This window comes from Haematobia irritans, chromosome 2 (genome assembly GCF_050003625.1).
Source record: "Haematobia irritans isolate KBUSLIRL chromosome 2, ASM5000362v1, whole genome shotgun sequence".
Taxonomy (NCBI): Eukaryota; Metazoa; Arthropoda; class Insecta; order Diptera; family Muscidae; genus Haematobia; species Haematobia irritans.
The window spans coordinates 97,527,001-97,543,785 of record NC_134398.1 but is presented as its reverse complement, the minus strand read 5'-3'; the positions used below and the strand labels follow the sequence as shown (position 1 = coordinate 97,543,785).

The following is a 16,785-nucleotide window of genomic DNA, read 5'->3' as shown; positions in this document are numbered from 1 at the left end:
ACAACAAATGGCCACGTGGTAAAAGTTTGAAAAAATATATGAGAGAACGCATTTGAAATTACCTGTGTTTGTGTTTTGTGGCATTGTAAAAATGGAAAACAATCTACGTTTATTGAAGGTAAGAAATTGTGAAATGTGAATACCGTTTTCCATTGAAGCCTGTTTACATTAAACGGACTAAAATAATATATTTTTTATCCATTTCTTTTAGTAACCAATTTTATTTCGTGAAATTGACCAATCAATCCCATCAACTCCATCATTTTATCAAATATGTAAGAATATGTTTGCAACAAAAAAGTGGGTACCGTATTGATCTTTTAAAATTATAATTTTTTTTCACTCCTAGTTTTCTTAAAACCAAGAGCGGTATGAGTTAGTTGGAAGATTCACCTTGAAGTTGCGAAGTGGCGTTGGCATTAAATTGTATTTTTGTTTTACCTGCCTTTTTCAGTTTGAACCCAAGTAGAGAGCAGTATATCTGATATATAAACTAATGAGCTGAATTATGTAATGGTTAAAAAGTTCTTTCTTTTGCATTTAAAAATATGAAAAATTTCCGAAAATAATAAAAATATGTATTTCCCATTTATATATTTTTTCTATTTTTGTAATGTTTAACAAAATTAACTTTTAATTTAACAAAATTAAATTCGAATTATTCTGTTTACTTTCAGAAAAACTAATTTAGCTTACAGGCTGCTGATTTATTGGAAATCTAGGCGCATCTACATATTAGAAGGACCATGCTAACATGGTTATTATTATAAGGAAGATAATGATTTATATAATTTATGTAATTGTATTTGTAAGTTATATTAGAACAAACCACAAATGACAAGAACAAAATTTATTTGTTTATTGCATAATTCAAAAAATAATAAAATATTAAATATGTTTTATAAGAAACACATATTTTCTTTTATTTCAAATAAAATTAAATACGATTTTGGGGTCGCAATATATAAATTTTTTGATTGAAATTTATAGCCAATTTCAATTAATTATTTAATTGAATGAATCAAATAGTTGATTGATTTTTGTCGTGAAATTAATTAAAATTTTAATTGATTCAATTAAAACTGTGATTGAATTTTATGTTAAAAATCAATCACGTTTTTAATTGATTCAATCACACAATTAATTGATTCCGTGACAAAAGTCAATTAAATTTTTAATTGAGAATCGTGTTGGTTTTCAATCAAAATGGGTGATTGATACTATCATTTTCGTGATTGAAGACATTTCAATTAAAAAAATGATTGAATCCGCGATTTTCGTGATTGAAATCAAAATTTTTTTTTTGTGTGTATCTGTCAAAGAATACACAATAGTGGCGTTTCTAGACATCGAAGGGGCGTTCAATAATGTCCATCCGAGCTCGATATTAAATGGACTGACAACTCTGAATGTTGATCCATGTATACTTAGGCTGTTAGACGAACTTCTAATGAAGAGACGTATTTCAGCCACACTAGGGCAAGCAAACATACAAAGGTATGTGAACAGGGGCACTCCCCAAGGAGGAGTTCTATCACCTCTTCTTTGGAATGTTGCTATAAACAACCTTCTGGTTTCTCTAGAAAAAGAAAGGATAAAAGTGGTGGCATACGCAGATGATGTGGCGCTGGCAGTCAGGGGAAAATTCCCATCCACAATCAGAGATATTATACAGAGAGCTCTCCGGATGACTGAGAAATGGGCGAAAGATAATGTACTGCAAAGATCGCAAAACTCCCACGGTTAGGCACATTTCCTTAGGGGGTACTGAAATTCCCTTTGGTGAGTGTGCAAAATACCTTGGCGTTATTTTGGACAGGAAGCTGAATTTTAGGCTTTATATTGAAGAGAGGGCGAGAAAAGCCACGGTAGCTTTGTACTCGTGCAAAAAGGCAATAGGGAAAAAGTGGGGACTAAGACCAAAAATTGTGCATTGGCTATACACGGCAGTGGTTAGACCTATAATGCTATATGGTGTTGTAGTCTGGTGGCCGGCACTTCAGAAACCGACTTGCTTAGATAAAGTTCAGCGTATGGCGATCTTATGTATCTCAGGCGCATTTAGTAAGACAGGAACAGACTCCCTTAATATCATGCTACATCTATTGCCTTTAGACATTTTGGCCAAACAGTCAGCTGCAACAACGGCTGTGCGGTTGCGCGAGCTATCGCTGTGGTCGGAAAAAATGTACGGTCATAGTTCGGTCCTCAAAGTAATGCCAGATGTGCCTAACGTAGTGGATTACACCCTGGCAAAACCACTTTTCGACAAAAAGTTTGAAACTCTAATTCCCAACAGTGAGGCGTGGTGTACACAGACCCCGGGGAATAAAAGATATATAGATTTCTATACTGATGGCTCCAAATTGAATGGACAAGTGGGGTTCGGAGTATATTCTAAAGATCTGGAAATTCGAATAGCGAAAAGATTACCTAATCACTGTAGTGTTTTTCAGGCTGAAATATTGGCAATAAGAGAGGTGGTGAATTGGCTGAGAAGTAATGTTCCAACAAATATTGGCATTAATATATACTCAGACAGTCAACCTGCAATAAAATCCTTGGACTATGTGTTCCTTAACTCAAAAACGGCCATAGACTGCCGCAAATCTCTCAACGAGATGGCTGAGCAGTACAATATTCACCTAATATGGTGAGGCGTGGTGTACACAGACCCCGGGGAATAAAAGATATATAGATTTCTATACTGATGGCTCCAAATTGAATGGACAAGTGGGGTTCGGAGTATATTCTAAAGATCTGGAAATTCGAATAGCGAAAAGTGTAGTGTTTTTCAGGCTGAAATATTGGCAATAAGAGAGGTGGTGAATTGGCTGAGAAGTAATGTTCCAACAAATATTGGCATTAATATATACTCAGACAGTCAACCTGCAATAAAATCCTTGGACTCTGTGTTCCTTAACTCAAAAACGGCCATAGACTGCCGCAAATCTCTCAACGAGATGGCTGAGCAGTACAATATTCACCTAATATGGGTGCCTGGTCATAGGAACATACCGGGGAACTGTGAAGCAGATGTGTTAGCAAGGCTAGGAACTACCTTACATATTCCAGGGGAACTAGAATCTGTTGGTATGCCTCTGGCCACCTGCAAGCTCTTACTGCGTGAGAGGGCTGTTAAGATGGCCAATGTTCGATGGGAAAATTGCAAGGGTTGTAGCGACACCAAGCAAATATGGCCTCATTTAAACTTAAACCGCACACTAGATATGCTAGTGTTCTCAAGGCGTCAGATAGCACTCCTGATATCTGCTATAACGGGTCGCTGCCTGATAGGCGAATTTGCAAAAACTATAGGTGCGAAGTATAATGACTATTGTGTAAGCTGTCATGACGTGGAGGAAAAGGAATCAATTAAACACCTCTTGTGTGAGTGTCCTGCTTTTTGTGTAAGGCGTAAGCGAATTTTAGGAGCATATAGCTTTAGATTACTGGCTGACCTGGAAAACGTTAACTTAAGCAGTTTGTTAATGTTTTTGGAGCAATCTGGTTGGTTCCACAAAAGTAAATAATAGAGAAGGTTCAGTGGTTAAGACTAGAAGTGCCCATATGTAATAGGTACTTTTAGTTAAATGTGGTATCACAATGGACTGAATAGTCTAAGTGAGCCTGAAATTTAATCGGGCTGCCACTTTAACCTAACCTAACCTAACCTAGTAACTTGGAGCGCTATTTAACAGGGAGCGATATTGAATTAAGTTGGTGGTTGTTACTTGTTATTACAAAATTAACATTTTATTTTTCCTTGGGCAATTGATCAGCTACTTCTTTGATCCTTATAAACTGTGTGGTCAGCTGTTCGAATCCCCGTCCGGCAAAAGGTAAAATTAAAATAAAAAAATCATACAATTGGATAATTTCTTCTACAGTGTTTGTATTACAGAAAAAGGTGCTAAGAACTAAAAAATCTCGTGGAAGTGAGAAAGATATGGGGGAATATACAATTGGGCAGAAACAAAATTTTGAGCATTCAGGTCGAAAACCTATGTTGTTAGCACCTATATTACCTGTTTATTTTCATAATTCATTATGATTGTAAATACATAAAAAAATAAATAAAATTTTTAGCACAATATTGTTTGGGAGAATTGTTTTTTAAGCATATAATATTTTTGGGTGCAAAATGCTTCCAAACATACTATATGGTCACATAATAACATATTGTTTTTTGGAAGACAACATTATTGAATTTGGATGCAAAAATACAAAATGTTTGGAACTTAGACTACCCAAACATATATTGTTTAGACCAATATGCTTTCAAACATATTATATATTGGAAGAGATCAAACATATAAATGTTTGGGCAATACCCAAAAATATATATGCTTGAAGCAAAATATGTTTGGGAGTATATGTTACAGAAGCGATTTTTTGTGAGTGTTGCAGATCGACTAACAATTTCGTCCTGGAAAAATATTTTGTCTTTACGTTTCAATAATTATGTTTGACTAATTGTGTCGCCTATTGTGATTGATCTATTTTTTGACGTTTGGTTATCCGTAGTTTTGTTTCTCCTTTGATCCTCTTGTTCGCATTCGATTTATTCTCATTTGGAATCACAAAGAGGAAGGAGGTACAAAACTGCGGTGAGTATTTGTAATTTTATATGTATTTTATTTTACAGTTATTTTACATTTTTAGAAATAAACGCTCTATTGTTTGTAATCACATTCATACCTAAAATTTGTTTGTGTTTTCAAACTGTTAAATTGGCAAAACCTCCGGACTCAATTGCGGCCAGCAACATTTTTATTTCGCAGTTGAAGATTTGTATGTGGAAATTGTTAAATGAATATCTTCAACTAGCAAGCCGTCAATTGGAAAACATTGTCGTGTGTGAGCCCTGTAGTTTGCCGATTTGTGTAATATTTTTTGTGAAGAAATTGTTTGAGTTAAATTGGAAATGGCACCACCTGTTCGCCGGAGCCCACCCAATTTACGTAGCACGGCCAGTGCAAGCAGTAAACCTCCGCCTGAGATGAACAACGAAAATATTAACACAACAGCAACTACACCACAACAAGTAATGCCGCCAGCATTAACAACCAGCACAGAAACGCCAAAGGGATCGGGTAGTTCCAATAGAAATCAACAACAAAAACAGTCATCACAGGAAGCCATCCTCCTGATAGACATACAAAAACAGATGTCGGTAATGCAGCGTCAGCTTAAGGATGCACACAACAAACTAGCAGATAGCAACCGTAAATGCCAGCATTTGGAAAGTGTCCTCCAAAAACAAATGTCTAAGGTAAGTGACCATAACCTCACATCCATCAGGAACGCAAGATATTGCCGCCATTGACAATGTACCCCCACCAATAAATGAATCCCGTTACCTACCACCATTGTCAACAGGCATATCGACAAGTGCAACGACCACCACATTATGCAACAACATCGCCTCAACGTCAACGCAAGTAGCACCCACATATGTAATGCCGTCAAATAGTACATCAACTGCCGCCATGTCGTTTTTCCAGTCAGCGCCAACAATTTGCAGCAGCGCCGCCGTGCCGCCGACGCTACAGTCACACAGTGCCTCAAATTTGTTATCGCCATCTTGGGTAAATGTATAAAACAACACAAGTCAAATGCCCAACTTGTCAAATACTGTAATGGGTCTGAATTTAAATGGATCTAACCTGATGTCACGAAAAATGCAAGATTTGCCAGAATTTAGTGGACAGCCTGAAGATTGGCCGCTATTTTATACATCATTTACACAAACCACTGCCGCATATGGTACACAAATTTGGAAAATAATCAACGTTTGTGTAAGTGTTTGTGTTTGTGTTTTCATCCAAACAATGTAAGTGCTGTCATTGAACAATTGAAATTCCAATTTGGACGCCCAACTCATTCAAAGCCAGTTAAGACAAGTAAGGGAGTTGCCACATATATCGAAAACAACCTAGTGAAGTTAGTGCCGTATTCAACCAAGGTAAAAAATTTAGCTGTCTTATTGCAATCAGTAAACGGTCAACAACATAGTACTAATCCTACATTATTAGAGGAGCTAATTGCGAAGCTCCCCATGAGCAAAAAATTAGAGTGGGCCAAAGTGGCCATGAATATTCAACCCTATCCAACAATTGTTAATTTTAGTGATTGGTTGTGTGAAGTGGCAAATTTAGTTTGCACCATTCAAGATATACATCAGAAAGAACAAAGTCGCCGTGTACTACTACATACAACAGAAAAACAACAACAGTGCCCAGTGTGTAAAGCTAATCATAAAATTTGCGATTGCAGCCGCTTTTTGAATCTGAATGTGAAAGATCGTTGGACACAAGTTAAAAAAATTCGTGCATGTTTTTCATGTTTAAATATTGGTCACAACACACGTGATTGTCGACGAAAGAAAACTTGTGACAAAAATGGATGTTCAAAAGTGCATAATAAATTGCTTCATGAGGACGTAGCCTATGATCCACAAAGTACAAATGGTGCTGTTGCAAGTGAACCTCAACAAAATGTACTCAGCTGCTCAGCAGAAGACAGCAAAACATTATTGTTTCGTGTTTTACCAGTCACATTGTACGGAGAAAATTGTTGCATGAATATTTACGCACTTTTTGATGATGGATCTTCGATCACAATGCTGGATAAAGAAATTGCCGATAAACTTGGAGTTCGAGGAAAAAGTAGTTCCTTAAATATTCAGTGGTTTGGAGGGCGGTCAGCCAGAGAACCAGTAATTTCGTTCAATTTGAAAGTAAGTGGAATTAACAAAAAGAGTTGCCATCTATTGAAAAAAGTATATGCTGTTTCAAATTTGAATTTGCCATCACAAAGCCTCACACAAGATGAAATTGATGAAGTTTTTAAGAAATCAAATGCGCCTGTCAAACCGTACACCAACATTGTGCCAAAATTATTAATTGGTTTAGATCATGCATTTTTGGGGTTGCCATCCTGCCGTGAAACAAATAATTTGTTGGGACCCTTTGCGTGTAATACTGAATTGGGGTGGGTGGTGTTTGGTCCATGTCCCAGTGTAGCGCCAACGCAAAATTCATGTCTTTTTGCAAACGTAAGTGGAAATGACGAACTTCATCAAGTTGTTGCAGATTACTTTAATATTGAAAATATGGGCGTGAGAGCAGCTCCTGTTGTTGAAAGTAATGAAATTACAAGAGCCAAACAAATTCTACATGAAACTACAAAAAGAATTGGTCATCGATTCCAAACCGGTCTGTTATGGAAAAATGATTTTGTGGAGTTGCCAGATAATTACGAATTAGCCCTTAGTCGCCTAGAAGGGATCGAGAGGAAGATTAGACGTGACGTAAACTTCGCACACGCCTACAGCGAAGTAATCAATGGTTATATTAATAAGGGATATGTCCGTGAAGTGCCACCAGAAGATATCCGCCTGATATCAAAAAGAAAATGGTACTTGCCACATTTTGCCGCAAGCAACCCTAACAAAGAAAATAAAAAATTGAGATTGGTTTTTGATGCCGCCGCCAAAGTAAACGGAATATCTTTAAATGATAATTTATTAAAAGGACCTCAGTGTATTTCATCATTGCCTACCATATTATTTAATTTCCGTAGTAGAAAAATAGCAGTCAGTGCAGATATTCGAGAGATGTTTCATCAAATCATGATCCAGCCTGATGATCGAATATCACAACGATTTTTATGGAGATTTGGAAAAACTGATTCCGAGCCAAAGGAATTTGAAATGCTTGTTATGATTTTCGGAGCCGCCTGCTCACCATGTTCAGCAATTCATGTAATGAAAACAAATGCCAAAGAGCATAATGAACTTCTGCCTCGAGCCGTGGAATCAATATGCGAACATCATTATATGGACGATTTTTTGGACAGTTTTGATTCAATTGAAGAAGCCATTTCTATTTCAAAATATGTTCGAGAAATTCAAAGCAATGGAGGCTTTGAACTTAGAGGATTTACGTCGAATTCTAATGATGTCATCCTGGCACTAGATGGCGCTGCAACATCGAAAAGCATACCTGCCAATGATAATACGGGAAAGATATTGGGTCTTTATTGGGATTCAAAATCAGATATGTTTATGTTTAACTTGAAATTTAACAAGGTTGATCCATCTGTAATTTCTGGAGAGAGAAAGCCAACAAAACGTGAAGTATTAAGTGTAATTATGTCAACATTCGACCCTCTTGGATTTTTAAGCCATTTCATAGTTGGCGGTAAATTAGTGTTACGAAGTATATGGAGACGTGATGTTCGATGGGATGAACCAATTCCGGATGACATCAACGTAGCGTGGGATCGATGGCGCTCACAATTAAAAAATATATCGAATTATCGAATGTCACGATTTTACTGCCCACATGGTATGATTAAAAACTTACAACTTCATGTATTTGTTGATGCCAGTGAAGAAGCTTTTGCTGCTGTTGCATATTGGAGATTTGAACTTGCAGATGACACAATTTGTGTAAGTTTTATCTGTTCTAAGACAAAATGCTCGCCTTTGAAGAAAGTTTCTATTCCTCGCCTGGAATTACAAGCCGCTGTACTTGGGGTCAGAGTAAAGCAAAATGTACTTTTATGGACCGATTCAAAAACTGTTTTAAAATGGATTTCAAGTAAACACCGAGATTATAAGCCATATGTAGCCCATAGAATAGCCGAAATTTTGGATTCGACTGAAGAAAATAATTGGAGATGGATTCCAACTAAATATAATGTAGCCGACGATGCCACTCGCAGCTATAATAATGTTGATTTTTCAGCCACTTCTAGGTGGGTAAATGGTCCGGAATTTTTAAAACAAGCAGAAAACACTTGGTTAACTTTTACCGGTGAAGAACAATTACATAAGGATAATGGTGATGAAGAACTACACCCTAAAGTTTTATTGGTGGTTAACAAAAATAATTTGATTAATTTTGAACGTTTTTCATGATATATCCGTTTAAAAAGATCCGTAGCCCAATTGTATCGCTTTATAGGATTGTGTCGCAAACACTACAGCGATTTAGATCGATATGGAATAACATCAAAAGATTTAGAAAATGCTGAGAAGACCCTGTGCCAACAGATCCAAAAAGAATCATTCGCTGACGTCATGAATTATATCGAAAAGGGACAGTCAGTCCCAAAAAATAGTAATTTATCGAATTTAATGCCTTATATTGCCGAAGATGGTCTCCTACGCGTATACGGTCGTATAGATGCTGCCAGTTGTTTGCCTTATAGTTCGCGACGACCAATAATATTGCCTAAAGACCATCATTTTACAAAATTATTAGTTCTGCATTATCATTGTCAAATGAAACATCAAAACAGTGAAACAACTATTTGTGAAATACGTCGTAGGTTTTGGATACCACAAATTAGGAGCTTACTTCGAAAAATAATTTCAAATTGTATGATCTGTAGAATTAAAAACGCTAATCCTGTGGCTCCACTCATGGGACAACTTCCACTTGATCGTCTGGAACCCAATGTGGACCCCTTTAAATATACAGGCTTGGATTACTTTGGCCCTATAAATGTGACAAATGGTAGAAAAACAGAAAAAAGATGGGCGCTATTTACCTGCCTCACCCTGAGAGCCATCCACTTGGAAATAGCGCACGACTTATCTACCGATTCATGTATTATTGCAATGAGAAATTTTATGAATCGAAGAGGTGTTCCAGCAAGAATCCGCTCTGATAACGGCAAAAATTTTATTGGTGCTAACGAAGAAGCTAAACGTTTCAACGAAGTTTTTGATGCTAATCGAGTCCAATGTGAGCTGTCATCGCAAGGTGTTGAGTGGATATTCAATTGTCCTGGAAATCCATCCGAAGGTGGCATATGGGAAAGAATGGTACAGTGTGTTAAAAAAGTGTTATATCATACGATGAAAGATGTGGCCCCAAAAGAACACGTACTACAGTCTCTCCTGATTGAAGCTGAGAATATTGTCAACTCTAGGCCATTGACACATCTGCCAATTAGTCCACACGAAGAAGAGCCACTTACTCCTAATCATTTTTTGATCGGCCGTGGTAATGTTGCACCAACTCCATCTGTAGATAAACCAGATGACAAACTTTTCTCCCTGAAAAAACAATGGCGAATTGCTAGAAGTCTACGAGACAGATTTTGGAAAAGGTGGATCGTTGAGCATTTGCCTACGTTGACAAGAAGAGTAAAATGGTGTGAAAAAACTACTCCTATAAAATTTGGTGATGTGGTTTTCATATGTGATCCTAATCTCCCACGAAGTCAATGGCGCAGAGGTTTGGTCACTTGCGTTCATGCTGGCACTGATGGTGTGGTACGACGAGCTGATGTCAAGACTGCAACTGGAAGCCTACAGCGTGCCGTGTCGAAGTTAGCCGTTCTGGACTTGGATTCTGGTGAAGCTGATCGCTCCACGGGGGTGGGGGTGTTGCAGAACGACTAACAATTTCGTCCTGGAAAAATATTTTGTCTTTACGTTTCAATAATTATGTTTGACTAATTGTGTCGCCTATTGTGATTGATCTATTTTTTGACGTTTGGTTATCCGTAGTTTTGTTTCTCCTTTGATCCTCTTGTTCGCATTCGATTTATTCTCATTTGGAATCACAAAGAGGAAGGAGGCACAAAACTGCGGTGAGTATTTGTAATTTTATATGTATTTTATTTTACAGTTATTTTACATTTTTAGAAATAAACGCTCTATTGTTTGTAATCACATTCATACCTAAAATTTGTTTGTGTTTTCAAACTGTTAAATTGGCAAAACCTCCGGACACAATTGCGGCCAGCAACAGTGAGCGTGTGGGTAGTTAAAATAAAGAACATCATTGGGAGTGCATCTTCTGGAAGTGCTTTTAAAGTTGTCCTTTGGAAGAACTTCCAAATTTATTTGCTGGGAAGTTATACCATCGACTCCAGCCGCCGAGGGTTTGTTTTTATCTTTCAGAATTTGTAAGAGTTCATTTATTTTAAATGGAAAAGATATTCCAGAAAAGGTTTTACTTGAACTATTGGTTGTGTTGTTGGGAACTTGATCATTGTGGTAATTTAAAAAGAACAAGTTGTTTTCAGAACACCAGGAATTGTTTTCTTTGGATTCAAACGAGTTTTTGCAACCTGTAACAAATCTAAAGAGAGATTCTGCGATTTTGCGGATTGAAACGATTGTTTTTTTTCGCATTTTATGGCATTTCTTAGGTTAGCTATCGCTTTCATCAGTTCTTCAGCATTTGTTGTGTTTTTATGTCTGTCGAATCGTTTTTGAGCCCGCTGTCTAAGGCGGTATAATTTCTCTATAGAATCATTCCACCATACTGTAGGAATCCTTTTAGCAGATAACTTGTAAGAAGCATTTTCAATCTCATCTTGGAAGGATTTGTGGATTTTTTAATATCTGTGGCAAGATTAGCTTGGCTTAGTTTGTTTAGCACCTTTTTTTAGAAAGAAATTTTTATTTGAGCCAATTTTGATTAGTATTGGAAAATAGTGACTGCCTCCAATGGTCGAGTTTATGACATTCTAGGATATATTACAGTTTGTATTAGTAAAAGTTAAGTCTTGTACCGATCCACGTTTTTCTGTTAATATTTTCTTGAAAGTAATAGCCCCATTGTTTATGCACCGAAAAATAGAATCTTTAAAAAGTTTGTGAACCATTTTGCCTCTGACTGACTCGAAGGTATCCCCAAAAGCTATAGATCTTGCATTGAAGTCTCCACATATAAGGACATTTTGTTTGTTTTCTACTATGAGAAGGAGCCTCTCAAGTTCAGTTTTTAATATGGCTGTTTTGATAGAATGTGGAAAATATACACAGACAATGGTTAGATTACTTGCTAGATTTGTGGTTTCACATACCAGTATATCAAGGGTAGTATTAAATTTAATTTTTCTGAAAAGTATATTTTTTTGCAGGCAGATGGCAACTCCACCATAATTAACGGGTCTCTTTTTCAAAATAATGTTATAATTCTGAAAGCTTGCGTTTGTTTCAGATTCATCAAAGTTAAAGATCTCACTGAGGACACATATATGTATTTTTAGTTTGTTCAGGTAGAAATCTAGCAAATTTTTATTTTTGTTCAAGCTTTGAATATTATATTGTAGTACGTTCATCATTTGTTATTTTTGTCTTGTTTTGAAGTAGTAAAAGGCATGGTCTTTTGGTTTTAAATGACTTTAGAACCGAAAGACCTTCTGTAGTGTTCACGGAGTTATGTATAACTGACATTTGTTGAGTAAAAATGGATACCACTTTTTCAAGTTCGGAAGTTTTGGAGAAATTTCCATATTGGATGGTTGGTTTTAGTGGAAGAACAGGCTCAGATTCTGCTTGCGGAAGATTCCTCTTTGAGGAGGGGACTGCAATTTTACTATATTTGTATTTTGTAATTTTCGTATTGAATTCCTCTGCCATCGATCTTTTAGGAGGATTCGAATGTGTTGGAAAAGCTGGAAATTCTTTTTCGTATTGAGGATCATCTAGTATCTCATAATTCTGAGGTATTTCTTTTCTGCATAGATTTGACATGGCCATCATTTTTCTTATTTCTTTTTCATTTTCATACTTACAGCACTTATCAGAGTCCATGGCATTGTTATCGTTTTGGTTGCACAAAATGCATCTAGGATTGAAACATTCGGATTTGCATTTATAGTCGATAGACATAAGGCATCGAAGCACTCATTTGAACAGAAAATACTTTTCCCGCATAGTAAGCAACGCCTTTTTGAACGACACTTTAGCAATATGGCCTAGTCTGCCACAATTTTTACAAAGGCGTACTTGGGTAATGTATAATTCAGAAACCGCAATTGTGTTGAACATATGAATTTCTTTCACCAGGTTATCTGATATGAGACCAGTTTTTAAGGTTGTTGATAGTACGTATATTCCATTTTCATCTCTAACATTAACTCTAACGCTCAACCAGCGATGCGAGAATTGTTTCACCAAAAACCGCTAGATTTGCCCAAAAAATAGCTAAAAAAGCTAAAAATTTTAAAAAATGCTGGAAAAAGGCTAAATTTTGTTGTAAAAAAGCTTTATTTCACTTAAGACGCATATTATTTTAATTGTATTCATTTTAATTCTACTTCTGTGAGACAGTAACAATATCTTAGCCATATGGGTTCTGTTTGCGTACTCGATAAATTTTGGTTACTATCACAAATTTTTACTGGAAGTCCATCGTTTACATTTCCCAGTAAAAACTTGCAATTATCGACTGGTTAATCATCAACAAATCCAATGTGCGATATATTGCACGATGTCACATAGAAGTGCATTAGAAAATATAAATATATTTCGTTTTAATTGGTTTAAAACCGCTGAATTAATGATAAATTCGTGAACGTGTACACTTCTTCTAATTTTATCCAAGAGAATAAAAGCCATTCATACTGTTTTACAAATTTATACTGAATAACTTTTATTGGAAAATTACCCAAACAAACATATTGTTGTTCAATTTTCGTAAATGTAAATCCCTTCCATTAATAAATAAAAGATTTGTTTCTATCCCGCGTTTAAAAATGTTTTGATCTATTTATTGTATTTTTTTTTTTTATTTATTTATTGTATTTTTTTGATGTTAGAAAATAAAAGCACATTCAAAACTTTATTTCATTAATTATTTCTTACATACACTAAAGAAAGCATTTCCGGTTCCAAAGATTTTGTCAACTAATGATTTTGGTATTGATTCCGAGTCAAATGTGAATTTCTTCGTTTTTTCAGCTTTTTCTTCATGAATGAAATGAAATAAAGTGTTAGGTTAGGTTAGGTTAACGTGGCAGCCCGATTAAGATTCAGGCTCACTTAGACTATTCAGTCCATTGTGATACCACATTAACTAAAAGTACCTATTACATATGGGCACTTCTAGTTTTAACCGCTGAACCTTCTCGATTATTTTTCTTCGCTGAACCAACCAGATTGTTCCAAAAACATTAGCAGACTGCTTAAGTTAACGTTTTCCAGATCCGCCAGTAATCTGAAGCTATATGCTCCTAAAAGTTGCTTGCGCTTTACACAAAATGCAGGACACTCACACAAGAGGTGTTTAATTGATTCCTTTTCCTCCGCATCATGACAGCTCATACAATAGTCATTATACTTCGCGACAATAGTTTTTGCAAAATCGCCTATCAGGCAGCGACCCATTATAGCAGATATCAGGAGTGATATCTGACGTCTCGAGAACATTAGCATATCTAGTGTGCGGTTTAAGTTGAAATGGGGCCATATTTGCTTGGTGTCGTTACAACCCTTGCAATTCTCCCATCGAACATTTGCCATCATAACAGCCTTCTCACGCAGTATGAGCTTGCAGGTAGCTAGGGGCATACCAACAAATTCCAGTTCCCCTGTAATATGTAAGGTAGTCCCTAGCCTTGCCAACTCATCCGCTTCGCAGTTCCCCGGTATGTTCCTATGGCCAGGCACCCATATTAGGTGAATATTGTACTGCTCAGCCATCTCATTAAGAGATTTGCGGCAGTCGATGGCCGTTTTCGAGTTGAGGAACACAGAGTCAAAGGATTTTATTGAAGGTTGACTGTCTGAGTATATATTAATGCCCACATTTTTTGGAACATTACTTCTCAGCCAATTCGCCACCTCTCTTATTGCTAATATTACAGCCTGAAAAACACTACAGTGATTAGGTATCTTTTCGCTATTCGAAGTTCCAGATCATTAGAATATACTCCGAACCCCACTTGTCCATCCAATTTGGAGCCATCAGTGAAGAAATCTATATACAGTATGTCAAGAAAGTCTTTTGACATTGCCAACTATTTCAACTTCTAGAAATAATTGAAATATTAAATATTTTATTAAATTTTTAATTCTGTGTACGTATGTATACTTTGCAAAATACATAATCAAATATTTTTTTAAAATTTCATTATATTTAATTTTGGAACAAAACATAATTTTTATCCCATTGTCAAAACACTTTCTTGACAAACTGTATTCTTTATTCCCCAGGGTCTGCGTGCACCACGCCTAACTATTGGGGATTAGAGTCTCAAACTTTTTGTCGAAAAGTGGACTCGCCAAAGTGTAATCCACTACGTTAGGCACAACTGGCATTATTTTGAGGACCGAACTGTGACCGTAACTTTTTTCCGACCACAGCTATAGCTCGCGCAACCGCACAGCCGTTGTTGCAGCTGATTGTTTGGCCAAAATGTATAAAGGCAATAGATGCAGCATGACATTAAGGGAATTTGTTCCTGTCTTGCTGAATGCGCCTGAAATACACAAACACACCATACGCTGAACTTTATCTAAACAAGTCGGTTTCTGAAGTGCTGGCCACCAGACCTTTTTGCACGAGTACAAAGCTACCGTTGCTTTTCTCGCCCTTTCTTCAATATTAAGCTTAAAGTTCAACTTCCTGTCCAAAATAACGCCAAGGTATTTTGCACACTCACCAAAGGGAATTTCAATACCCCCTAAGGAAATAGGCCTAACCGTGGGAGTTTTGCGATCTTTGCAGTACATGACTAGTTCTGTCTTTACAGGATTTACTCCAAGACCATTGCCTTTTGCCCATTTCTCAGTCATCCGGAGGGCCCTCTGAATAATATCTCTGATTGTGGATGGGAATTTTCCCCTGACTGCTAGAGCCACATCATCTGCGTATGCCACCACTTTTATCCTTTCTTTTTCTAGGGTAACCAGAAGGTTATTTATAGCAACATTCCAAAGAAGATGTGATAGAACTCCTCTTTGGGGAGTGCCTCTGTTCACATACCTTTGTATGTTTGCTTGTCCTAGTGTGGCTGAAATACGTCTCTTCAGTAGAAGTTCGTCTAACAGCCTAAGTATACATGGATCAACATTCAGAGTTGTCAGTCCATTTAATATCGAGCTCGGATGGACATTATTGACTAGTTCATGTAATGCGGTCTCAGTAGATCTGCCCTTCGAGTATGCATGCTGTCGTTTCGAGAACAAACTTGAATCGATGTTAGTTCTAACATAAATATCTATCATCCTCTCCAGAGTCTTAAGTAGGAATGAGGATAAGCTGATTGGTCGGAAATCCTTCGCCTAGCGACTCTATTACCGACTCTCCCCTTGCATTAGTATCACTACTTCCCCATATACTATGATACGCAATCGCATCGCATCCCATAATGAGTTTCGTCTTTGTTTTCAGTGACTCCTCAACTAAGGTCTTAACGGCACATGGAAGATACCTAATATTTGCATTTGGCTATTTCTAAATTGGCAACGAAAGAGTCTGCATTGCACATTGAAGGAAGCAGAAACAAATTAAGCTCGTTTGTAGCAATTATACAGGCTCGATTTACATCATTACCAGTATACTGCGATAGGTTGAACCCCGGAGTACTTAATTCACATATTTTGTTTCTATAAACATATGGTTCTTGAACAAGAACTATGTCTATATCCCCTTTCATCAGGAGAACTTTTAAGGCAGCACATGCAGCCTTACTATGATGAAAATTTATCTGGAGGATCCGTAGGGCCATCGAGATTTTCAACAACCGTCACATCAGCCGCTTCAATCGAGTCATCAAGAATGTCCTCTTCAGAGATCTCGGTGACTCTCGCAATAACCATAGGTTCAACTTTGGTGAGTTCTGAGGCAGTAGAAACCTCCTCACGCATACGATATCTATCCATGTCTTCAACTTTGGTATCTCCCTCGACTTCGCAAGAAGATCCGCTTACTTCTGATTCAGACAGAGGCTTGTCCATTTCTGAATCCTTTAGCTGATCGTTTTTATATACCTTCATTTGGATATAATGAAAGCCATAACATA

General features: G+C 36.8%; 2 protein-coding genes across 2 annotated transcripts; both read left to right on the top strand.

Moving 5' to 3' along the window:
* The first annotated feature begins 4,418 nt into the window (after positions 1 to 4,418).
* LOC142223427 (uncharacterized) lies at positions 4,419 to 5,549 on the top strand. Its single transcript, XM_075293327.1, has 2 exons — positions 4,419 to 4,610; positions 4,666 to 5,549. Exon 2 carries the CDS (start codon positions 4,928 to 4,930, stop codon positions 5,327 to 5,329), a length of 402 nt encoding a protein of 133 aa, XP_075149442.1. The 5' UTR covers positions 4,419 to 4,610; positions 4,666 to 4,927; the 3' UTR covers positions 5,330 to 5,549.
* Positions 5,550 to 5,642: 93 nt separating this feature from the next.
* LOC142224838 (uncharacterized) lies at positions 5,643 to 10,423 on the top strand. Its single transcript, XM_075294622.1, has 3 exons — positions 5,643 to 5,801; positions 5,894 to 8,918; positions 8,976 to 10,423. Exons 1-3 carry the CDS (start codon positions 5,643 to 5,645, stop codon positions 10,421 to 10,423), a joined length of 4,632 nt encoding a protein of 1,543 aa, XP_075150737.1.
* Positions 10,424 to 16,785: the final 6,362 nt, after the last annotated feature.